The sequence below is a fragment of the Sylvia atricapilla genome, chromosome 3 (assembly GCF_009819655.1).
Source record: "Sylvia atricapilla isolate bSylAtr1 chromosome 3, bSylAtr1.pri, whole genome shotgun sequence".
In the NCBI taxonomy this organism is placed as follows: Eukaryota; Metazoa; Chordata; class Aves; order Passeriformes; family Sylviidae; genus Sylvia; species Sylvia atricapilla.
Genome location: NC_089142.1, coordinates 58,086,732 through 58,113,929, shown reverse-complemented (window position 1 = coordinate 58,113,929; position 27,198 = coordinate 58,086,732). Strand labels below are relative to the sequence as shown.

General features: G+C 38.0%; 1 protein-coding gene across 1 annotated transcript in view; it reads right to left on the bottom strand.

Moving 5' to 3' along the window:
* The window catches only part of ESR1 (estrogen receptor 1), a 158,848-nt gene that overhangs the window by 62,606 nt on the left and 69,044 nt on the right, over positions 1-27,198 (bottom strand). Inside the window, 1 exon segment of the mRNA XM_066315490.1 lies at positions 9,844-10,034. Coding sequence (XP_066171587.1) covers positions 9,844-10,034 — 191 coding nt within the window.

Genomic DNA, 27,198 nt, shown 5'->3' with positions numbered 1-27,198 from the left:
TACTTGTAGAGGGAAGCATACACCACTTGGACTCTGCGATATTACTGAGGCTTTTAAAAAATAAATTATCAGATAACCTGCACAAAATTCAAGGCAGTGAATTTAATAGGGTGGATCCCCTAGCTTTAATTCCCCATATGTGTAACTTGCACTGTCATGAGCTACCAGGGAAGAGTTTAAGGGACCTATTGGAAGAGGTTAGGGAGGGATTGTCTCTTTTTTTTATGAAAACTCATGAATTGCACATTTTAGAACAGTAAAAATACAATTAAGTATGTAGAAATTAAGTATATTATAGCACTTGTATACTAAGGTGTCTCCAGAATGGGCTGCAAAAATCAGACCCTTTTCTCATGTGACACTCTGCACAATAATGTCCAACAGCAGAGGGGAAGAGGATAAGGATGCCTAAACTGAGGTAGTTGAATTGATTATTCAGTTATTATCCTTCTACTACTGCGCATTTTTCCTTTAATTATACTTTCATTTTCAATCCTCATGTCACGTAATTCTTAAATTATTCTTTATCTATCTGAATAAGGCAGCTACCAGCTTAACCATTACCTCTGGAAGCACCAGATCCTTCTATGATCTGACAGTGAAATCAACAGAATTTTCATACCAGTCAGTTAGGATGAAAGGAAAGAAAGGAAAGCTAAACTGTAGACTTTATCCACACTTTAAGGTACCAAGCGAGACTGGAGATGAAAAGCAAAACCTTGGAAAAAATTATATTACAAACAAAAAGAAGAAAAAAAGAAAAGAAAAACACTTGGACATTACATAGGCTAACCCAGTAAAAAACAAATTTTGAATTTAAAATAAAAAATAACACCACTTTTAAGTTAAAGTGCCCCAATAAAACTGCACGGATTGATTTTAAAATCACACTTTTTCCTAACAGCTTCACAGAAGAACAGGTTATGTCTAAATCCTTTATAAGCACAGATAGTCAAATCCACAGCTTAATTACTCTCAGACAAGGTCTTTGGATTTGGAATTTGGGTTCTCTTAGCAACTACTCAGCACTGCTGGGAAGATTAATCTTCTTTCTGGTTTTAAACAAGCAAGACATTAGTAAAGTAACAGTAAGGAAAATGGTCTAAAAGGCTGTAAAACACACTTCATTTGCATCCAGTGACGAAGTCCTCTTTTTCTGCATACCCCAGAAGGAAAGATTATGAAATATCCTGAGTTAGAAAAGGGACCTGCAAGGATCATCAAGTCCACCTCCTGGCCCTGCACAGAACAGTCCCAACAATCACACCATGTGCCTCAGAGCATTGACACACATCAATCACAGAACCACTAAAGAATGGGAAAGGAGGAGAGGTTAAAATTTATATACTCCATGCTATGTCCTTCAGCTGTGCCATGGAGCTCACAGGCTGAGTTTGCCTTCTCATGGAATCTCCTTGTCTTCACTTATGTACAACTCTAACTGCTCACAGGGGTTGCATAATTCCAGCCAAAAGATTATGATACTGACCTTTTCTTTAACCTTTCCACATACTAACAGGAAAATGAAGAAAAAAGGAGAATGGGCACTGCATGACGGTACCAAGCCTGCTGCCATCTCACCAGTACAATAATGCATTAACTTATAGAAGGAAACTTATAGAGAACATATAGAGAAAGGGCAATATATTAAAAAAAGCCCCTATTTTACTTTTTAAATGTATAATTATAAAATTGTATTTTCTACTCAAGCAAATAATTTTGAAGTTTTTATTATTGGCCTTATCTTAAAAATTAATTTGGTGTTTCATCTACTATTTCAGGATTATGATATCATGTGCAAAGTCTACTTTTACCCTGATCCAATTTTTCTAATTTTAGACAAGGCAACAAAATAGAAAGTATATTTTTTCCTCATGACAAATAAAAATAGATAAAAATACTGATCCAATCTTACAAAATCTGGCAAGGAGTATGACATCGAGTTTCTGCTTCCCTAGCTGATAAATCACAATTGTTTTAAGTCCTTGGCACATGATTAAAACAACAGCTGTGTTAAAGGGAAAAACTCCCACAATGTATTACTCACAACCATCTCAATATGATCCCTCCAGAGACAAAAAGCATTTTCAGAGAGAGTTATAGGCATGTCATGGCCATCTTATTCCCATAGACTTTGAATGAAACTCTTGTATTTTTAGCTCTCCAGTTTATTTGAGCCAGAATGAGAAGGGGTAGAATTCTACTAAAGGAAGCTCCCACAACTATTATAAAGAGCCTAGGAAGCAAAAAAAAAAAATTGCAAATTACTCTTGTGCATTCAAAATACTATCAAATGTTATTGAAGAAAAGAAATAATCTAACTCTCTGTTTTTATTCCAGGTGTAACATCAGATTTGGATTTTCAGTACCTGAATGGCTCCTGCTAGCATACATTTTTCAAGGACCTGTACTATATTTATCCTCACAGTACTCCAGGAAGGGATTAGTTGGGGTTTCAAATATTATTTAATATTTAAATGTTTTAAAACATTTAAAACATTTAAAACATTATTCCTTTTGAATATTAATTTATACATTAAATATAATTAAATATTTCCAAGATTTTTATTTTACTGGCAGAAGGAGGGGAGCAATAAATCCTTTATTACCACATGGAGCATGCAGTGGACATGGGCATTTCTAAGCACAATGAATTTTCTGCATTGAAGTCTGTAAAACTGAAACCTCTACAGGAAACAGTTGGCTTGCTAAATTGTTATACTACTCATTGAGACCAGTATTTTGACCAAAAACGAAACCATTTTCTGCCTGTGTACCACTTTCTCCTGCAAAGTACAACCTAGATATATTCTTCTTTAATTAACTGATATGTATCTATGATCCTTGGTTTGCTCCCTCATACCATAACATCATCCATGCTCTATAGTATAAAGAGTCATCCATTTTATAATCAGAAGGGTCAACCAAGGTATCTTAGTCTCTTGTCCTGCATATTTTTAGAGTGGGAGTGGCTGTGTTATCTGTCAAACTCTCTAAAAGCAAGTGAAACAGGTTAACACTTTCCTGCAGGACAAAAATGGCATGCTCTTTTGTAGTTTTTAAATGTAAAGTGCTTTTTTTTCTCATCTGAATATTTTGAATTGCTGACAGGCTCAGTTCTGAGCTAGGAATAATGTGAGTTTTCAGATGAAGTATTCACTGAACAGTTGAAACATGCAATAATGTTTTATTTTTTGTTGATGTTGCTTGATATTGCACAACAGTCATATTCCAGAGGACGTAAGACAGCATTAAAGGTGATAATATAGGATACACTAAGAACAGCTTCTTAAAGCCAGGAATTCTATCTAAGAAGTGGGAAGAACCTTGGATTAGGCCGAGGGAAAACAAATGACCGTTTATAAAATCAGATAAGAGTCAGTTCTCTACTCTCTGGCAATGTGTGTTGCACAACTTCAGAAATGTTTTGAATTTTGCCTAGATTGACACATCGTATGTCAGCTAGGAAAATATAGTTCAGATGATTTCAGAAAATCAGTCTCAGGGCAGAACCATCAGAGTTCACTGTTACAATGGAAGCTGATATTGAATAAGGCTCCATAGTGTCTGTCCCGAATCCAGTAATACGTTGCGTTTTCCTCACAAATGGGTAGTGATCTGGAGTATTTCTTTTATTAATTGTTATTCATTTGTAGATGACATTTATATGTGTTAGAAGAACAGAGGAAAGGCCAGACTACTGTGCTAGCCAGACTGAAATAAATGGCAGGAGGGTACAGAATAAGAATTCCAAATTATCTTGGCACACTGGAGGTAGCACACGGGAAAAAACAGCATAAAAGCACAAAGTACAAAGAACTGGTAGAAGTCTCTGCATTAAAATAGGAGCGATCAGATGCATGAAACAATAAGGAAAAGAAACGGTTTCTTCTCCAGAAAAGTACGTTTGAATTTATTCTGCATCACTCATTAATTATGAGTGAAGAGTATAATGTTTTTGTAAATAAGGCAAACATTACAGTGTGATGGATATAGACAAATACTGTGTGATGGAAGGGCTTGTAAGGTAACCCCATTGCTCTGTTTAGTACTTGTGAAACATCATATTGAAGGAAATCATGCTTCAGGAAAAGAAAGAAAACACTGAGAAGTGGAGAACCTCCAAATCAGAGCAGTAAAAGATTAGAAGTTAAGAAAACAAGACCTATGAGAAAATGTTGAATAAACCTTGTTTCTTCAGGGTTTTTTTTCAAGAGTCATTTTTTTTCAAATGTGATAGCAAATTTCCATGCTTTAAAGGTTGTTGTAGAAAGAAAGAGAACAATTTTTTTGGTGGCATGATTTGCAGGAAAATAAGTGCTGACCTTAACCTGCAGTCAGCAAGACTCAAATTTCCTAGTAGCCTTCAAAGATAAGGAGACTAAAACATTGGATCAAGCTACAGGTTTTAAGAACTAGTTCAATAAACATATATAAGGAATTGGTAGAAGTTGATCCTATCACAGGACAGAAAGATGAACTAGAGCTCAAAGTCCACTGCAGCCCTATGATTTGCTTAGGCCTTGAAAAATGAGGAGGTATCCTGGATACAAACATCTCAAGCCACTATCACATCCATGCTGAATGCAGCACTCAAAATTTGCTAGAAAAGTACCACATTCAAAATTGCCTTAGTAGCAAAAAGAGGTATTGGCTCTTGCCTTTCAATAGCACTCAAATTTCTGAAACAAGATCACCATAAATTACACGGCTGAAATTAAAAAGATATGTTAGAGAATGCAATCAGAGCATGTGTTTACCTCAAGGGACACTAGAGAAAAACTACTAAATGCACAAAAATAAATCAAAAGAAGTTTCAGAGGAACCTGGCTGACCACCAGCAGTTAGAGCAGTCTCAGTGACAGCTACACCCTGGCAGACTTTCCAAATCCACCTTTTCCAGCCTTCAAACTTTCAACAGCCATCTCCAACTGGAACCATGTGTTTTCCACCCTGAGGCCAGATGCCCATCTGCAGTTCCCTGTTGAATGGCTGTGATTAACTCTGCTAGTCTCACTGGAGTTCATGTTCTGTAGTTTGGCTGACAGCTCAAAGTGCCACTGTACAAGCAGTCTTATTAGGAAGTTACTGCCTTCTTGGCTGCAGGATATGAGCTGTTATAAAACAGATTACAAAAATATCATCAAAACAGAAGACAAGAATGGAAAATAAAAGGAAAAATCTCAGAAACCTCCCAAACTGCAATTATTGCAATTGCTGCACTTCACCATTACTTAAACACTCACTTACTATCATGTTTTACCAGTAAAATTCTCTCAAAGATGAAAATATGTACACATTACCACCCCTCTCAACATTATATACTTTCAACAAAGTACAGCTCTATCGCTGTCAAATAAAAACCATTGATAACACTCAAAGTCTACTGCCAAAACACTCCTACTTGGTGGTCAGAAGGCACAACTGCTAATTAAAATTCAGGTTCAAGTCACACAAGCAAAATACTTCCCAGCTTCAAGAATTCCTGTACTTTGGAGACCATTATATCTCTGATCAAGACATTAAGGGCAGGCCTCTGGAATTCCTCAGCTATTCATGCATTCTCAGAAGCCAACCTGTTCTGATAATGCCTCCCATCATGGAGTAATGTTTAACTGACTATATGTGAAATATCCCAGACATGAAAAAGGTTGTGAACAAAAGCAGAGAAGATGCACCTGAAAAACATCAGAAGGGAATATGAAGGGGAAATAGATTTGGGGATTTCTGAAATGCTTGAGCAATTTTGGGATCAAGATATCCTCTAATGTAAGGATTTACCCTCCGTTTGTTCGGAATCCCTTGTGCTCCCTCTGGGGGTTTGCAGACACCTATATGTAGGCATTTGCTGGATGCTTGTCAGAGGTGGTGTGAGTAACTCCCTCTTGTCTCATAGGGCTTGGTGACTATCCAAAAACCAAGGGAATTGGAAAGGGGAAAGAATGTGTGAGTCACAAGGGGATTTTTAATTTGTAAATGGCACTTGTAAGGCTCATGTTGAAATACATCATCCAATTCTGACATCCAAATTTTAGAGAGGCTGTTATGGGTGTGGGGGAATGAGTAAAGGTGCAAAGATAATGGATTCAGAAGACAGAAAGATATACAGCAGGCGACTGAAACATTTTAGTTCACTTAAGATAATCACGGTGATTTGATGACTTCATGACCTAATTTTTAAGAACTTTCCACAGGAGAAAGATGTTTGTTACTAAGACTGGTTCATAAAAGTGACATAATACCAAAGTAAGACACATAACTTTGATTAGTACACATTAATTTGCTAAATTTTTAGCATATGGGAGGATAAATCATTAGAATAAGCCATCATTTTAAGAAAACACTTGAACCTATGGGCATCTTGAACCTGGACATCTTCAAAAAAAAATTACTGGGCTTTGAAGATGGATAGCATATAAAGTTTATATTGAGAGAAGAACAGAATTACTGATCTAATGGCCCTTGTTGGTCTTAAAATTCATAAATGTTTTAGGAGAGAATTACAGTGTGCTGTGGTGGGGCTCCTTGTTATGCTTCTGAAATCAAGCCCCTCAACCAAGTACACTTCTGAAGGCTACATATGCTGGGTGAGGAGAAAAGCCCTCTTCTATTATCAAGCAACGTGGCATTTTTGGTGTCCTGTGACTTTTCTTTCCCATGAAAGATTGTACATTAATATCACTCTGCACTAGGGTTTCTCAAAACGAGATCCTAAGTCACTTCTGGGACATAAACTAAAAAAATAGACTGACACAGGCAGTTTCAGGAGGCAGTTCAGGTTTTCCACAAACCATCTGTTGTTTAAACAAAACTGAAAACTTGTGCATATTGAGACAGTTTCTAATTCAGGTTACCTCTTAAGCTTTAACTATTTGACAACAAAGAAAAACACTTTTAGCATTTTAATCGCACAAAATATTACCAGGAACATTCCAGATCCCGTGGATAAAAGTGGAGCTATCTATCATCACCTCAGGTAAGTTCCAATGCAGATGTGGGTTTTCATAAAATTTCAGTATATACTTACACAGGTTGATATAGATACCTCAGATATCACTGAGAATAACAGAGGTAATTCATTACCACAGACACCTTGTTCATGTCTGTCCTTACTTTTTCCTGCGGTTCTACTAAGAACAATGTAGAATCTTTGTATGCAATCTAACAGAAACATCATGGTTCATTACAGCAATTCTCCTACGAAATCTCTGACGACAAGTGCAGAAATTATCATTGCTGCATCTATATATGTACTGAGAAATACAGGTTAGCAAAGAACAAAATAGCATAGTTACCTTTGCTGAAACAACAAAAATCTTTGCTTAAAGCATTTTAGTTTAATTTTGTTTGTACAAAAAACTACTGTGAACCTCAACAGTGTTTGATCATATGATTCACAGGTATTTTTCCCCATTTATTTTAGGAATGCAGAGCATATATACAGTGCAGTATATAGAATAAATCAAAAATATATACAAAAATATTTAGTCCACATATTCTTCTATAAATATACTTGCACGTAAGTAGCATTCATTCTTAGCTATCTGATCACAGCATATTTAAAATTATTATCATGTGCAAGGCAAACGCATGTTTTTGCATCTATTCTCAATCTAAAAATTATTTTCATAAATTGGACACAGCTTCAATGAGAACATGTAATTGCTGAAATAGAGGTCTCTTCCAAATCCAGTAGAAAATTTAAAAATTGCCTTAGTTCATTAAGACTGGGTAGCTATGGCATTAGAAGGTCAGAAGATTTTTCTTACCCTTTGTGATCAAATGAATTGTAGTCATTTGATCACAAAGGGTAAGAAAAATAAGTACTCATATTCTTGAATTATTTCCTTTATACTTGTGGATGTAATTTTTTACTATAACTTAATCACAAAAGAGGTGGATCAACTGGAGAAAGTACAGAGAAGCTTAGCAAATAGGATCAGAAGTCTAGAAAGCATGTTCTACTGAAAGAACATGGTTTGTTTAGTCTAAAAAAGAAAAGACTGAGAAAAGATATGATAACAGTCTTCAACTATGTAAAAGGTTGTTGTAATAAGCGTTCTTCATGCCCACAGGGGATAGGGCAAGAAACAAGGAGCTTAAATTAGAGCAAACATGACTTAGAGATCATCAAAGACATTTTATGGGATCCTGGAAGATAACGTTTTAAGATTTAAAAGCTTATCTACTTAAAAATTACCTTATATATACATATACATAGCAAGAAGCAAATTTACTAACTAGCCTTTAGTGTAGCACAAACAGAAAAGGGATCCAGTGTGGTGGACCACAACATTTGCCCCATGTGGAGGCCAGGGCAAAACCACCAAGTGCTGACAGCAGAAGCTCAATGAAACGGATTCATTTCTTCTTCCACAATGGCCATACACAAAGATCTTTGCTGCACAATTACTCTTACTTTTGCTTAAGTCTATTTCAATTTCCACTTTGTTTTGACTTAGGTCAATTCAAACACAAGGACATAATTTCAAAAGTCTAAGAATAATTCTGACTGGTTCAGAGGAACTGAAAAGGAAAAATAACAAATACACAATAAGGGAGCTGTTCTCCTGACATCTCAGGTTAAAGTAAAGTAAATGACTCTAATGTGAAGAAAAAAAGCATTTCATCCTTCAGTGTTGCTTATTACTGACCTCTGGCTCTAACCACTCACTCTTTTAAAAATAATTTCAGTGTGTCTGGACGAACAGAAATATGAGTAACTATTAAATAATCATTGTCATTCAAATAATTCCATCAATGTCTACCCCTCAGTAATTCTTTCACTTTTTCTCTTCAAGGGAGGGAAAAATTCTGAGCTGAATGATGGAAGTGCTATTTGACTCACCTCAGTGCTAGTCATGCAACAAAACAGGCAATAATCACACCTTGTGAAATGATGTAAAAGTATTTCACACTATGTTTACTTCAGTAAAACAGGCAACAGAAATTTTTGTGCCTATGTATCACCTGGAGATTTAATAAATATAGAAACCTAAATAAAGCACAGCACTTTACTAGTTTTCTGTTTAAAAGGAAGAAATCTGTTTCATTTTCTTCTCTAAAACTTAGATACTGAACAGTACCTGTATTTTCAGCAGAATTACAATTACTTCTTACTCATTTTAAGAGATGTTGAGGGAAAAAAAAAAAAGCATCTCTTCCACAAAGTGACAGGCATTTAAATAAAGAATTATCTCTGTCACTGTAATTAACAGTGTTTTTGTTAGATGCCCTTTACTCTACTAGCCTTTTTAACCACAACAAGACTGTGAATGATACCATTCTGTGTACAGTTCTAAGCCCTGCTCTGTTGACAGACACAAATAATATTTCATCAAGGAAACATTCCTTTTTACTACTGGCTCTCAAAAGACATCTAGCATCTTTAAGGAACTGAGATTTCGACTGAACCATCTGGCTAATTGAGCACTAAATTAAGATTATTAAATCAATCAGCTGGAATCAATCATCTGACAGGGAATTCTCAAAAAAATTGCCTTGGATAAGGGGAGAGATATGCACAGCCTGAAAGAGTGATCACCTTGATCCAATATGGATTTTTAAATTAAATTTCTCACTACCACCATGGTCAGATTTATCTAAAAGCAAGCATGATAAAGAAAAGCTTTGCTTTTCCCCATTAATGTTGGACTAAATAACAACATATTTTACACCTGCTAAAAGTATTCACCTAGGACAGAGCTAAAACTGTGTGGGAGAGCACAACTGCTAATGAAAACCCAATAAATGTCATTGTCCCGGACTCAGGCTGGAACCTCCATTACCTTCAGTTTCCTCCAGAGTAAAGAGTGAAGGTGACTCACTCGAGCAGTTTGTTACCTTGAATACTCCTTTTGAAGAAGGCCTTGCAGCCCTCACAAGACCAGACACCGTAGTGGTACCCTGAGGCGTAGTCGTTGCAGACGGCGCAGTACCGCGTCTCCTTGGCCGACTCCATGGACAGGCTCCCCTTCTCGTTGGTGCTGGACATCCTCTCCCGGATGCTGTGGCGCCTGTTATCCGAGCTCGGTCTGTTGGAAGGAGAAAGAAAACAAAACAAAAAAATACAGAAAAAAACAAGCATAGTTCTTTCAGGGAGGTCAATTTCCATCAGCTGCTTCAGGTTGTAAGAATGAAGTCCTCTTTGCTTGAAAACGACCGATAGACAAAAATAATAATCAAAAAATTACCTACTGCCCTGTCTCCTAGTTGGAAAGTGGCAGAATTAATAAGATACAGGGTGATTTCTTATAAATCAGCCTGAAGGTATTAGGCATTGTACCTTGAAAAATAAAAAAAAGCTATTTGATAAATTAACCAATTTTTTAACAATACAAAGAAATACCAAAAATAACAGCACTATTTTGTGTACCTGCTCCCATCCAAAGGTTTCAGCATAACTGCAATATCAGAAGCTAGGCTGAGAATCTGAATCAAAAATCCCTTATGACTGCACTTGAGTTAGTTTAATTATTAACTTAAATTATTATATTATATACACCTAAATTATTAACCAAGCTGCTTTCAAGTGTTATTGCTGAATTAGAGATGTAAGCTTTCCTTCACTTGTCAAGATCTAATGCTGCATTAAAAAGTGCCTTTTCTCATTACAATACCACTTATATTACAATATCATAATACCACCATAAAAATTAAGAGGCTGTTTTAGCATGACAAAAAGAAGGGTACTAAAGATTGTTGCTGGAGAACTTTTGCCTCAGTGACACAGACATTACCACACATGTACTAGACATGCACGTGACCAGCATGTGCAGGATGCTGTGCAGGTGAAAACCAAACAGACCTATCTGTAAATGGCAATGAATTCACATCCACTGAACCTGGGAAGAGGTTATTATGGGTAGCTGCTGCAGGTGCAAAACACAAAGCTGAGAGGATGTGAAATTGCCAAGGGAACCACCAGTGAACTCTGGGATTGCCCCTGGAAGGCAAACAGTTCTTGCAAAACATGCTTTCCAGTAAGAGTCTGCACTAAAAATTGTCCAGGAGACAAATACCATGGGGCGTGACAGCACCAGACAAGCTAAAGCATGAAGAATCCTACTGTTTATAGCAATTATTCATTTACATGCATGCTTTAATTGCTGATTAGTAAACAGGTGGCTTTTATCTCCCCAGAGTCTCAGCATCTTCTCAAACAAACAAATCCTGGTTTTGAGCCTAAGAGACTCTTTCAGATTTCTTCCAATATGCCTGATTTTCCCTTATTCCCTTCTTGAGCACAGCAAAACTGGCTGTGCTTTGATGAGCCAAGATATCTGGCACCAACCACACCTTCCTGCTCCAAGCCTACTCCCCAGCAGCTTTCTGATTTCTTTAGGTATGCTTTAATATGTCATCTAGCCAAAGTCCCCTGACATCTCCTGCTGCAGTACCTCTCCATTGCCTTCTACCATCCAAACGCACTTGGACACTCTCACATGCTCTGCCAACCATCCCCTCAAGACTTTATATATATAATTCTGTCCCCAAATATGATATTAATTCAAAGCTTTTCAATGAAAATATACCAGTTATTAGAGGAACATGAGACATTACCAACCTAGCAGAAACTGCTACTGGTATCATTCAGGAAAACTGCAATTTTTAAACCCAATGCAATGTTCTTTGCCAAGACTTATACATCAGCTGATTTTGAACATACAGTTAAATAACCTTTTTCTTTTGCTTTGAACTTGTGCAGAAGTGAAGAATTGTAAAGGGTAAAGTGCTAACATGACACATCTCCGTTTTTTTAGTGAGACAGGAAAATTGGAGAATGTCACAATTGACGACATGATTCTATGAAACTAGGCAGGGAAAAAAGTTCTTGAATATTTTAGATGTTATCATGCAAAAAACTAAAAATTTCAAATGTACCAGATCAGTATAATTAATCAATAATTGTGGATACAACACCTACATTGTACATATAAATATCCTTTACCTTTTCCAGCCCACAACCCCAGCTAATATTTTTTGTTCTTCTCAAGGTCTTGAACCTTCCATTGACTTTGCCTTATCCCAGTGCCTCATTTAATTGACTTCTTTTTTTTTCCTCTATTGAGCACAGATCAAAGCTGTTCTTTCTTATCTTCTCCACCCTATTCTCATATGTCTGCAGCTTTATCACCTCTGTCAGTATAATTTTAAATAAACCATGTTGTGGCTTCTTTAAAATACAAACTATTAGGTGCACATAACCACAAGAATGTTTCAAAAATTTGAAGTAATCCAGCAAGCAATCTGATAACTGTCAATATAACTTTAATAGCAATCCATTAGGTGTTCATGATGACTGCATTGATATACATAATTTTTGATCCTTTTTAAAAAAATTGATAAAAATGTGCATGTTATAGAAGATAAGGTTCCCAAAATTATTTTTATATCTGTAAGAAATACAAAGAAAATAGAACTTCGCACTTTAAAAAACAGTATGAGAAAAAAATTTCAAGTTTCAAAACAATTACATATTTTTGCAGGTGTGTAGCAGTTTTACAACATTGCACATTTACTAAAGCAATCCTAGTTTTGTATCCAATTGGATACAAAAGAAAACCCTTTCATAGGTAAAACCAAAATTAAGAAGTATTAAAAATTATTGACTGATCTATCAGTCCAGATAAATTAAATGTTCATCTTTTCAGAACATTCATCCTTTTCCAGATCAAGCCTGGGTTCACAAACACATTTTTATTGAAGTTATACTTAAGAAAAATAAAAAATTGCTCAAAAATTACCTGAAGCAAACAAACAAACAAACAAAAGCTTTTTCCAATGTAGAACAAATTTTAAAAATATTTTTTATTAAATAAGAAAATATTCATACTTATTTTCATAAAATATTGAATATTAAATTTCGTATTTTATGAAAAATATGTTCACTCCAAAGAAAATAAGCTGCATGAAAACACTAAGAAGGAAGATGCAGTAAAGACAGGTATCTTTTCATGCTTGTGTAGAGTCTGTCCCACAGGTCCTGTCCATCCCTTTCCCCCAGGAAAAGAGATTCTGCAGGAAGAAGCAAGGAGAGGACTTGTTCCCTGCAGCACTTCCAGGGTCTGTGCTCCCAGGGATCACAGGGAAGCTGTGCTGCTGCTCACACCTGCTGCTTGCAATGCCCATCCCTGTCAAACCTGACTGGGGCCTTCCTGCACACAAACTTGCAACATGAGAGAGCACTGTAAATCTGTTAACACAGGCTTTCACAAAGCAAAAGGAACCTAAGGATGACCTTGCTGCTTCCCCTCCTCAGAATCAGTTCCACTCCAGCAGCCTTTGAGCAAGGTTTTGCAGTCTGGCCTTGCAGAGTCATCACAATCAGGCTTTGATGAACCACAGTGGGAAGTACACTAAAATACCCCTAGCCTCATATTCCCCAAAAATAACATTTTTTCCATTTATGCAGTGGAAATAAAAGCTGGTAATAGATTAGATCCAGTAATTATTAGAGGAGGTGAGGAGAGAAACTTTTTGTGAAAAGAGGATCCCAATAGTAGAGATTGCTAAATCAAAATGATGTATCAGATTTCATCCATAAACCAGCTGTTAGTTAGTGTACATCACAGACCACTGATGCTGTGCCCTGACAAAAAAAAATAACAGTTCACTCTTCATCCAGTTTTCAGTTAGGTTTCAAGGGCTGGTCTTCTGGAGAACATAGTACAACAATGACTTAATGACTAGTACATAGTACTTAATATAGTACTAGTATAGTACTTAATGACATAGTACAACAATCTAGCTTAATGACTTTGCCAATACTACTATTCCCAAAAACCAAGAGCAGAACCTTTTCTGCAATTCCCTTTGTAACCTATGCAAACAATAGCAAAACTAAAAAAACCCAGATCTTGCCATGTTTACCAAAAAACCCACAAATCACAAAGAAAGAAATGCCCAGATAAAGCCCTCTCACCAAGGCCTGCATAAAAATAGAACAGATTAAAATTGAAAAAAAAAAAACCAAACCAGGATTTACCACACTTTCCAAATGTAATAACACAGTAAACATAAAATGGAAAATGTTTGGAGCCTACAGAGCAGAACAAACTTGTTTTCCACACTCCCTTTCATGTTTCACACTTTGATGAGTGTGTAAGGAAAAAAGACACTTCTGCTTTATACATTCATTCATCATCTACAGATCTGAATAAGAGATTGTTAATCTTATATTGACTGCAAAGTAAAAAGGAAGTGTGCATGAGACAATTACAGTTTTATAATCTAAACTCAGGTTTTTTACATCAAGAGAATCTAACTGGCAGGCAGAATGAATTCAGGATAGTCCAAAGTACACAATCCATACAACAGTGAGATAAGGCCAAATTTATTCACAACCCCAGCTTTACCTGAAACAAAGAGGCTTCATTGTAGGAGGGCTTATAGGGGAAATTATATAAATCGTTTAAAAAGACACCTTGAGAAATTCTACTTTTCTGAATTTATTTTCAAACATGTAATTTTAATCTGCAGCTGCTGAGTCTTTCTTACTAGAATGGATGAAATTTCCCAGGGTAAGATGCCTCAAAACTAATGGTCATTTCAAAAGCATTCAAGGTCTAGTATAAATGCTTTTCCACACATTGGACTTATAATAACACCATTCTGCCATTCCATATGAAATTAATCTGCTGTTACAATGTGAACTTCTGTATGGGGCAAAATATTTATTAAATATTGTTTGAACAGAGCTAATTGCTTGAAAACATTTACAAGATATCCCAAGGAAAAGTACTGCAATCGGATTGACCAAGTACATAAATAAAGAGAAAATTGCCAAATACATTAAGGACCTCAAAACTGTACTCTAAAAGAGTAACTCAAATGAATCTGAAAAAAATCATTTGTCATCCAAATGGAAGTATTTGCTTAAAAAAATATCCAAAAAGTTCTGGGGCTGTAACTAAGCTGAGAACAACTTAACGATGGAGAGATAAAGCCTCACATGAGCTTGTATCTCAAATGGACAGAATCACAGAATATTAGGTATGATGGAACTTTGGGACACGACCACATGCCAAGCAAGTGTTGGCACAAGACAGGCTACAGCCATGAAGGTGAGCTCCAGCAATGGGAGCAGAAACTGGCATTGCTCCTTGGCTCATACTCCACTGGTGATGAAGATCGGGTCTCACCCTGAGACCTGATTGTCAGTGATTCCCAGTCCATGGCTCTAAGCACATGCAGCACACAAAACTAAATTCTCTTCCTCCCCAAAACAGGTTGGTTTTGTCTATAACATCATAAGAGAACTCTTGCATAGCTTCTGACACAGTGAGAGGGCCACTTAACCTGGCCAAACCCTGACTGGGAGCGTGAAGCTATTCAGCAGTGAAGAGCCATCATGCTGATCTTTGTACCATGCCCTGGCTTTCTTTGTTCAGGTCACTAAAATACATGCAGGGCTTTCTTGCCCCACTATCCTCAGCTTATTCCCTGATGATCAATGGGTGCAATGGGTGTAGCATCAAAACCAAGAGTAATAAGCATTTCCCTTAGATAACAATGATGTCCCTTCCAGCTTAGTGCCTCACTAAACATGACATTCAAGTTCACCAACAGTTTCTGTATGGGACAAACATAGCTGTGAAAGTTTGACACTCCTGGTTGAAAAGAAGCTATAGGATGAGGAAGAGCTTCCTTTAATTCATACCTCTAGCATGGCTAGCTCCTTCTCTTCCCTTTCCCACAGCCCTGACAACTACCTATGCCTTCACAAGTCTTTCTGTCAAGGGAAATACAGACTTTAACCAGAAAGACCACCAGAGCACAGCTGCACAGCAGCTCGTCTGACACCTAGACAAGACAGGAGGAGGCCATCCTGACAGAGAAATGCTCCTCTGGTCACTTCTCATTAATTTCATGACTTTTGCTCGTATCCTGCTTATCATTTAGGGTAAGTGCAGGGACACCTCAACTGGACTACTTGCATAGAAACTCCAAGTTGATGTAGTGAATTGATGACGTAAAGAAACACTGGTGTAAAAGAATGAGGAGGGATGACATGAAGAACTTTAAAAATACTTTTAAAACAACAGAAGAGATATGTGAAGGCCAAATAAGAAAAATAACAAGGAAAACAGCTGAAAACTTACCGGCCTCACTGCAGAAAAAAGAAAAAATAGAACTGACAAAAGAGAAATATATAAAAATTAAATTAATATAAAGTTGAATAATAAAATACTCTTTAAAGGCTGACAGTATTTCACAGTGTATCAGAAAATGTATTCTGTAGCAGAGGACATTGAAATGCTTTCTTTAGAACTAAAATAAAATATAATTTGATTTGACAACCTAAATTTAAAAACTTATGTAAAATATCTTATTATTGACCAAGAAACAGTAGTGTTGAGTAAAAGCTCTGGCAGAATGAAAACAAAATCTTGTCTTCTTGGGTCATCAAAACTTCTTATTTGACATGAGATTAAACATTTCCTTTGGCATTAGTTTTATCATCTTCCTTCATTCCTACCTCTAGTTAATTTTAAAATGAGTGATTGAAATGCTACATTTGGATATGCCAAAGCTATGCCACTCCATGTGTGCAGCAAAATGCCCTTTAGAACTATCTAGTAAAGTCAGTATAAATTTGCACATTCTTTCAGTCCCTTAAAGCTTCAGTTTTGGCAAATTTAATTTTATTCTCAGATCTATGACTAATATTTGCTGACTGCATTAAAGTCTAGAGAAATGTGCTTATACACTGTCACTGAGTGGTCCACAACATCTCAAGCCACATTTTCTGGAAGTTCTACTGATGGGAGGGTAAAGGAGCCCAGACTATTTGTTCATGCATCTAATACCTGAATTGAAATATTTTCAATACTTCCCTCTCCCATACTTCCAGTCCTTGAATTAGTTTTCTATGGCTTGTACACATCAGCTAATAATTTTGCAGCAGATTCCCTTGACGTCATAGAAGTTTGCCCGGCTTTCTGAAAAATTTGGAAGTTCTTCTTGAGAATAGCAGGGGAGTGAGGGACAGGTTTGAAATAGGAAAGAGCTCAATCTACCTGTCAGTTCTATAGGTCTGAAAATTAAATTCATACCAAAAAAAGTCTTTCAAATAAATACTGAGAAATTGATTCTCTTTCATTCTGTTTCTCAGTGCTGTTGCAATCTAAACTACAGCTCACTTACAGGGTCATTTTCATAATTCTTAAGTAAAGAACGGTGGTGTAGCTGTGCTTTATGGAATAGCCCAGAATTGAAATAGTTTTGAAGCAATAGTAATTCTCTGGTTTGGGTTGGGTTTTTTCCTTATGCAGAGAAGTTTAATAATTTCTTTCTGTACATAAGGTGAATGCAAAAACACCCACACACATTCTTCATATGAGTATACCTTTAAAAAATATTGAGATTTTAAACACAGAATGGTTGAACTGCATCTTGCAAATCCTACTCAAACCTTCATTTATCTCTCATGTTTATATGTATGTTATCTTTAATTATGTGACCGTATTTTTCAAAGGGCAACAGCTCATCAGCACAGCAAATAAAAAAGAATTTATTAAATGTGCAGCTACTCTGTCTGGGAGGGTTTTTTTCCATGACTGCTCAGTGTCTGGTGCCTTACTATCAGCACATTGTCCAAATTCAGAATTAATTTCCTCCCAGTATTTCCATGCCACTACAGTAATTTAGCAGCTGGCAGGTCCTAATGAATGTATTTTTCCAATACTCTTCTGAGCTGAAAGAATAAAAAATGAGACCAGGAGAGATTAAGGTCAAAAGTATATACTGAGTTATGGGCAACCTGAGTTTTTAAGTACTCACCATCAAATAGGTTTTGAATGCTCAGAGTGCTACTTTTCTTGTCCGCGATTGAAAGAGCAAATGTTCAACACTTATGTGAATCAGACTGTAGGACTTCCATTCTGCACAAAAATTACAATACAACACCAGAATGCTTGTGAAGAGTTTGATTTAAATGACTTCTGAACTTTACAGAAGCATTTGTGGCAGTATTAGAGAGAAACTTAGCTCTGAAGGCCAGAAAATCAGCTGCTTCCACATAATAATTCTTGCCTCTTTCCTTTTTTAGTTACCAGCCTTGGTAAAAGTGAGTAGAGAATTTACAGTGACATATTCCACTATAGAGGTATGATGCATTCCATGGATGATCTTTTTCATATATTGGAACGGCAGCCCACTTCATAAACATGGAAATAATTATAATAATAATCACAAAGGAACCAAATCAGATTTGCACAGATCACCTTATCTTGGGCTTAATAAAATTAAAAGTTTGTAAATAATAGCTTTTTGGCATGTAGCTTCTCACCTTCTAAAGAGGACATCTAGAAAAAACAAAATGTTACCTTTCTGCCTCACAGAGTCACAGACAGCAGAGCAGGGCCACTTTGGTGGACCCTCACTTGGGTTAATGCAGCATGGGATGACAGATCACTCATTCAGCAGCAGCAGAAGGATACCAGTGGCACCCACTAACTGTTGTATGAAGTGACACCGTAAGTCCTTTCTTCTACTCTGTTTTAGAAGTAAAAGCTCTGACACACAGAGGCTGATGCCAGTGCTGCCAGTGGGAACCTCTGCTGGATGTTCATCGTGTACTGCTCTCATTTGACCCACCCAGTCCCACTTGTCCCATTCTTACACTCATCTCCACCTCTGGGCTTTCCCTTCCAGCCTCATCTCCCTGTCTAGAAAGGACAAACTTCCCACCTCTGGTGCCTGGCCTGACTCTGCCTGGCTACTTCCCACATGCCCACATTCCCTGCAGGCATTTCATCCAAAGCTGTCCTCTCTCTCTCACTACTCATTTTCCTCATGTCCTGGGCAGGATGGCTCCACTCTTCTGCCTCCCTCTGTACCCCAGCAACCCAGTCTGCCATGATTATTTAGCTTCTGTAATATTTATATATAATCCTTTTTTCCCTGTGACTTGACCCAGAAGTTGCACAAGCACATACTGATATTTGTAACTAAAGAAGATTTGAGAGACCTTAGTATTACCATCTCTTTACCTCATATAACTTGTTAATCATAAAAGGACATAACTATATATATTTTTACCAAGGCTGAATTTAAAATTTTTGCAATCCTACTGCAAGTGCTATCAACTATCAATCAGACAAACTGTGAAGTTTTTCAAGTCAGCCCTACTAGAATTAAAAAAACATAAATTAAAAAAAAATCACAAGAATTTCTTTGTAATACCTGTAAGGCTCTGAAATGTCATTTATGTATAGGGCCTTACTTTATGTGATTTTTAATTCTGTCTTTTCTCCTCTGGAGTGGGTCTGCTCCTCTTAGAAGACAAGCCTTCAGAGTTACCACTCCTCATATCCTGAGGTTTTGTGTACCAGGACATTTTACCCATGGGATAAAATGAAGGCCAGAAATACATCTTAGAAGAACCAGTTAAGAGATGCCATGCAAGCTATAATGTGTGATAAATGCCATAATATTTTATGCCAGAATTTAACTTCTTAAATAAGAGAAAACATTATTTTCCTATTAATATTTTGGAGACTACTTAAATCACCACAGAAACCTAGTTTCTCCAAAGAAAAAGTTCAGACAAGAAAATTTCTCTCCTTCAATTTTCAAGGAAAAAAATATTTCCAGTGGGATTTCCATTTGCAGAAATATTGAATTTTAAAAAAAATTCAGAAGCATGTTCAAACACCAAAACTTTTCTTTGCCTGCGATGCATATTTATAAAGAAAAAAGGTATATAATTAGTACAAAGAATAAAAGACACGTCCATAGGTACTATTCTGCCTTGTTAAGCAGGAGGAGAAATTGTTGAGATCTCTACCAGCAGCCAAACTGCCCTGCAGCCTTGACATGAGTAAGAAACATCAACAGACCCACAGAAATTTTGTAGTCTGCTTCCACTAAAAATGGACAGAGCATGACTTGAAAGACTGTATATCATGACCTGCCCCACAGGAACTTGTTTTAACTTGCCCTTATGATATTTCCAATTATTAAGCCTCTCTCTGTGAACAGTTTGCTGCTTCACTACCTCATGGCCAGCCCAAGTCCTCTGCTGGAAATAAAGCTAATTTTCCCTCAGCTATTTCCAGTTATCCTGGAAAATAATTCAGATGCATCTGTCTTGGTGCACATTTTCCCTTCCCTTTCCTGCCACACCATGTACTCTGCCTCCATCCTTTTTTTCAGAGTTTCCTTTTTAATTCTCCTCATAAGGACTTTGCTTGCCCCTTAGTGAGCATAAAAATCTGAAAGACGCCTTGCCAGTCTCTCTTAAAACAGCATATTCACCTGTTCATGTGTTTTTCTGTTCACAGAATAAAATCTGCCTTTTCTGCAAAAGATTTCTCTGTTGACTTGTATTTTACTTATGATCTTCTCTTTCACTTAGACTTTTTCTTATTCTGACTTCCTTTTCTCTATTTAGTAATTCTCCGGTCATTGTACTTGTTCATTAGTGTTCTCCTTCCCAAAGGCCAGGTACTGCATCAATCCTTAGAATTTGAGAAATATTTAATGTTTTGGATTTTGTTGTGGTAAGCAGCACTAGAAAAATGTTCTCTTACAAACTCACATTTCAAGTGACCCATTTGTAGACCTCTGCTACCAAAAATAACTGGCAGATAACTTTTGGCTATTTAAAAATTAATGGTAGTGTCTAATCTGTGGAGTAAAATCTCTGCAAATTATTTTGTTTGTGTATCTTTTGAATCCCTGCCCGTTAGATGATCCCTCTATTCTTTAAGGAACAACATCAGTGGTAAATAAATTTGATCCAATTCCCTAGGATATAAAATAATGACTGGTCAAATTGCTTAGGGTTTTTCTGCCCATTTCTACCTCCTGCCAAGTGCAGTTTTGCCTGGGCACGATCTGTCCCTGACACCATCTCTCAGCCCCAGACTCTGCTGCGTGAAGAGTCATATAATCTGAAGAATCTCATTCCACTGTCTCAAAGCATGCCAAATTTGATGAAAAAGCTGCTGACAAAGTGTCCCTGGGAGCTGCACAAGATATGATTTTCTGGCAGCAATACCAAGTTCCTGTGTGGCTGTGTGGCTCTGGAGACAGGAGCAACAGGGCCCTGAGTGTGGCAATCAGCTGTGCCCACAAGTGTGCCAAAGTGGAGTGCTCAGCAGGCAAACACTCTGGAAGCATGCACTTTGGCTGTCTCACTTGAGTGCAAACAATCTGAAGAATAAAAGGACTGAAAACCTGAAAGCATTAACAAACCAAAAGGCCAGCTTCAGCTAACAATCTCATGTACATCCTGTACAGCTTTCACGCTTTTAGAAATTCCCAGTCGTCTCTATTAAAGTTATTCTATCCCTCAAGGACTCTACTAGAAATTGCACCCCTGCATTTCTTATAAGAGTCTTAGAATTATAATATGGCTTTTGTGAAAAGGCTGGAGTTTATCCTTTCATAACACATCCAGAAGAAGTATTTTCTCCAGGTTTCACTCTAGTAAACCTTTTCCAAAATTACCCAGACACCAGGATACTTTTTTTTCTTTTTTTAATGCTCAGATAAACTAGCACAATCCAACCATCTGAAAGGAAAAGGTTAAGTGCACTCAATAAATTGGAAAAAGGTATTTCAGGAAGTCCTGTCAGATTCTTACACTCACCTCCAAACTATTTCAAAGGTAAGTACCAGCAAAAACACAGGAATCAGTCATAAATCTTACTTTACTGTGCCTTTATAGGACTTCTAAGTGCTCATGTGATCCTTTTATCCTTGGGCAAGCCCTCTTTCCAAATATTAAGGATGCACACATTGCTTAACCAATTATCCAAAGGTTCAATAAATTCCTTGAAAAATCTTTCAATTACCAACCTTAAACAAGACATTTTTAAGAAAAATGCTTGAAATACTTATATTTTCTCATTTTGCATCACTCTCAAAAATTGTTAACTAGGAATGCTGATTGCAAAATGCAACATTATAATTTAGATACCATTGTTTCAAAAATTCCAACCAAAACAAATCTAACGTTGCAAACTACATTTCTTTAGAATGAGCTCTCAAAAGGTTACTTTAAGGAGAATACTGCATTTCAAAACGAACTTTTGAAACAAAACACTGGTACAGCCACATGTGGTCATAACAAAGAAATCTGAGGGCTCTAAGCCACAGGAAAATAAACCTTGGTGAAATAAAAGACTACTTAAAGTAGTGCTTTGAAGTTCATCAAAGTGAATGCAGACCTTTTGAAACAGCTAAGAGAAGAGACAAAAACATTTTCCCAAACAGATACCACCAGGCCATCTCCAAGAAACTCTGTGCCAGCTGCCTGCAAGAATACAGAAAAAAAAGACTAGGCAGGGGTGCCAAATCCAAAAACACGATGGGCAGCAGAGAAGGAATGAGGCACTTGGGAAAATCTGACACCTGCTTGTAAAAATGCTTGAGTGTCTTCCCCAGCAAATAAGGTTTATCTGCAGCTCCTTGTTTTTGTCCCAAAAATCCCTAGGAAGAGAGCCTCCGCAGTCCCTTGCACTTGAACTTGTACTGACAATGCACAGTTCAGGGCCCAGTGAAAGAAAAAAGCAGCTCCTGAACATACAGACCCATTTGTGCTTAAGCCAATTTCATCAAACCAAACTAATGAATACAGACATTTAGGGTAAGATTTTTGGGAAGTTTATTCTGGGAGTTATTGAAAAACCCCTGAAGATTTTACAGTCATCTGTCACAGATAGCATGGTTTCATGAAAGTCCTGTTTTTCAAACTTAATCTTCTTTTATGACAAGGTAACACACATAGGTGATCAAGGGAAGTCAGTTGACATAAACTTTTCAGATTTTAGTAGAGATTTAGATACTGTTTCTAACACTGTCCTTCTGGACACAATGTCCAGCTCACAGTTGGATAAACTCATCATGAGACAGATGAGCAACTGGCTCATGGGTTGGGCACAGAAGGTTGCAGCGAATGGGGTGACATCGGACTGATGACCTGTGGGGTAACACAGGGCTCCTGCAGAGAGACCTAAACAAATTAGAGGGCTGGGCAATCACCAACCTTAAGAAGTTCAACAAGAAAAAGTGCTGGATTCTGCACTTGTGATGGAAAAACTCTGGATGTACGGAGACACTGGGGAATGAGAGGCTCGAAAGCAGAGCCACAGAAAGCGACCTCGTGGTCCTGGTCAGTGACAAGTTGAACATGAACCAGCAGTGCCCTGGCAGCCAGGAGGGCCAAACCTGTCCTGGGGGGCATCAGGCACAGCATCACAGTTGGGCAAGGGAGGGAATTGTCCTGCTGTGCTCTGCACTGAGGCAGCCTCACCTCCAGTGCTGGTGACAGGTTTGGGTGCAACAATATAAGAAGGATATAAACCTATTAGCGTCCAAAGTGGGGTGACAAAGATGGTGAAGGGCCAGGAGGGCAAGCTGTATGAGAAGCAGCTGAGGTTACTCGGTCCATTCAGCCTGGAGGAGACTGAGGACAGATGTCACTGCAGTTACAACTTCCTCATGAGCGGAAGAGCCAGGGCAGGCACTGATCTCTCCTCTGTGGTGACCAGTGACAGGACCTGAGGTAATGGCCTGAAGTTGTTTCAGGGATGGTTTAGTTGGGAAAAGACTCTTGACCCAGAGGGTGGCTGGACACTGGAACAAGCTCCCCAGGGAAGTGGTCACAGCACCAAGCCTGACAGAGCTCAAAGAGAGTTTGGACAATGCTCTCAGGCACATGGTGTGACTCTTGGGTCTATCTTGTGCGGGACCAGGAGTGATGATCCTTGTGGGCCCCTTCTAATGCAGGATACTGTATTATTCTATGATTGCACTGGTAAATGTACAAGGAATATGTCCCCCAGACACGTAAATATGACTTCAAAGTCATATGCTTGAAAGTGTAACAAGGGTACCTGATGGGAAAAAAAGCCCATGGCCAAGTGTGACCAATCAAAGGAAGGGTGAAAAAAGCCTGACAGAAGGCAAACAGCCAGTCTGAAAGTACATCATACTGTCAAGTCACTGCATGCAAGGACTGCATTTCACCGGCAGGGATAATCTGCAAAAATGGTCACAGTACTCAAGGGATGTCAGGCTAATAGAATGTGTGTGCTCATTAATATATATCTATATATTATATTATATATATATACACTTCTATTCTTCTTTTAATAAAAAATCCTAACAAATTATGTCAAGTTTCAGCCTTGGACAGCCTGAAGTCCAGTAGGGGAAATGCAGACTTTACATGCTTAGTTTGTGTAAGAGCATCTGTGGACGCCAGGGAGAGGGAACTCTGAGACACTTACAGAAACACGTGGTTTTATTGCAAGGGTCATGGGTAACAGGGCCTGCACACAGCCACCAGCCTCGGCTGAAGGGAAGCCCCAAGGAGAGAGAGAGAGGTAAGAAGTAAAAGCTAAGAGATGTGTTTAGGGTAAGAGAGTAAGGTAAGAGGTGTGAGAGAGTAAGGTAGGGGCAGGGTCAGAGAGAGAAGCTAAGGGGAAGAGGTAAGAGCTAAGGTAAGAGGGCTAAGAGAGTAAGAGCAGGAAGTAAGGGAGAATGCTAAGGGGGAAAGCTAAGGGGAGTAAGAAGAGAGTGAGAGAGCGAGGTCCTTGTTACAGTACATTACATCTCCTTTTGTGTTGAATGTTCTGATTTACATAAACCAACTGGCATGAGATACGAAACCTACAGACTTTGCATACAGCCTATGAGAACTACTACATTACCATATCATTCTGTATTCTAAACTCTAAAGACTACTTTTTTTATCTACCCTTTCCCAGATACCTTTGAGGGCTACTCCCTTGAGCCCCTTTGTTTGCTATCACCCAATCTATCACCAGCTAATTGTTGTCTTCCTACCTGGCATGTCTACATCTCAAAACTAACTTTCATTTCTATTTCACTCACGGGTTTTATATTTTTAGCATCTCTTGCCAGGCAATCATATTTGTTGGCTTTTCCTGTCTCACCTTTCCCAACAAGTTTGCATGCTTTAGTTTGTCCTTTCAGTTGAAATGGAGGTAAGATGGATGAACAAAAATAAGATACCTCACAAATTCATGGTAGTTTGTGAGGAAACATTGATCTAGCTGAGGTATTGACTTACACTTGTCCTCTGGAAATTGCTGAGTTCAACTTTGCATCATCCCAAATCATTCTGAATAATAATGAATAATAATAAAGTGAATAATAATGAACCGAAAACCATGAGATAAACATGCTGGAGTTTGACATACCAGCAGAGTCTGTCAATACCATGTGTCCTAGCTTTATAAGGCCACACCCTGTTAACACACAGTGACATTAAATATAATTATTCATTACATATATCATAGAGGTTCTACAGAAACTGAAAATTGCATATTCTAGAAATACCATAGAATCACAGCATATGGGTTGAAAAGGACTTTAAAGATCATCTATTTCTAACCCTCCATCCATGGACAGGGACACCTTCTACTAGCCAGGCTACTCAAAACCCTTTCCAGCCTGTTCCTGAACACCTCCAGGGATGTGGAGTTCAGAACCATGTAAGAAATAAAAAGCAACAGACCCTGAACAGATTGTTATATAAAGGCCACAATTTGAGACATCTCCACCGAACTGATTTTCAAAATTATTTGATTTCTCAGATCCTACAGCTCTTCTTTCAAACAAGGACAGCCATAAACATTCAGCATCTCTAAGGAACTCTTACTTATAATAACAGACATCACCTCTGAAAATTTAGTGTTAAAGGCAACAAAGGCTGTAATTTTTCTTTATGTATAGAAACTGTAAAATGCTGCCAGACACACAGTCTATCTCTCCTTTCATTTCTGAACTTAGATGTTGAGGCCCAGAGTAGAAAATCAATGCTGTTCAGCATACAGTCACAAGTGGCATTTCCTTATCCTCAACGCAACACAGAATAAGTTCAAATTCTTCACAGGTGCCTCAATGTAACACCTCATTAATCTTTTCACTTTTTATTGTTGGTAGACAGTAATTGCTCCCTGCCCTTTAAGTTACAAAGGAAGGAAAAAGTCTATTAGACAAATTAATGCAGAATTAAATGTTCAGTATTATGGACACAACAGCCACATTTCCGTCACGACGTTTAAAGATGTATTACCCATTCACATGGGAGACACCTAATAGCAGTCTACCAGACACCAGGGACTTCTGCTGAATATTCATTTTCCAGATATGCATCCCTCTTATAAATGAAGGGGGAAAGTAATCCACCCAGGTTTGAACTTCTGTTTGTTGCATAACACTCTTTAATGGCTAACTATTGCAGAAAATCCATCTATTTACTCATTTCTAGCCAAAATGTTCTTTGTTGTCCACAGCTGAGTGTTGGAAGTGGATGTTGCACTATGCTTAGCACAACAACCCTATTAACCCACCATGGTCCAGTCCAAGCCTGGACAGGAAAGCAGCAGCTCAGTGGAGCTGAAGCTGGCAGTGCATCCCTCCTGAAATCTGTTCTGGAAAGGCCAGCAGGATCCTATCCCAACCCCATAGCCTCTCATGGCACTAGACCTGCAAGAGCCAGCAATTATGACAACTTTCACCAAAAACAGCTAAAATATTTTGTGTTTCCCCAAGCCTAAATAGTCTCAAGAGCTTCCAACACCCTGTTTCAGACATTAGTCCTCCAGAAAATGACCAGAATGAGCAGCAAGTTAGGAGAAAACACCAGGCTCTCATCTAAGCTTACTGTGGTATAAATAGGACCAAAACTAATTCTTGATTTTCAAACAGTCCATGTATTCAAAAATATATCTACACACGGTGAAGTACCAGGTCCTGCACTTGGGTCACAATAACCCCATGCATCGCTATGGGCTTGAGTGGCAGAGTGGCTCAAGAGCTGCTCAGTGGACAGGGACTTGGGGGTGCTGGTTGACAGCTGCTGAGCGTGAGCCAGCTGTACTCAGGTGGCCAAGAAGGCAAATGGCATCCTGGCCTGGATCAGCAACAGTGTGGTCAGCAGGAACAGGGCAGGGATGGTCCCCCTGTACTTGGCATGGGTGAGGCTGCACCTCTAATCTTTTGTCGGGTTATGGCCCATTCACTTCAAAAAGGAGTGTGCTGGAGCAACTCCAAGAGAGGGCATAAGTTTCAAGAGGAGCAGCTGAGGGAAATGGGATTATTTATTCTGACACAACTCCACAACTGCCTGAAGGAGACTGAAGTGAAGCTGAGGTCAATCTCTTCTGCCCTGTCTCAAGTGAAAAGACAAGAGGAAGGAAGGAACCTTAAGTT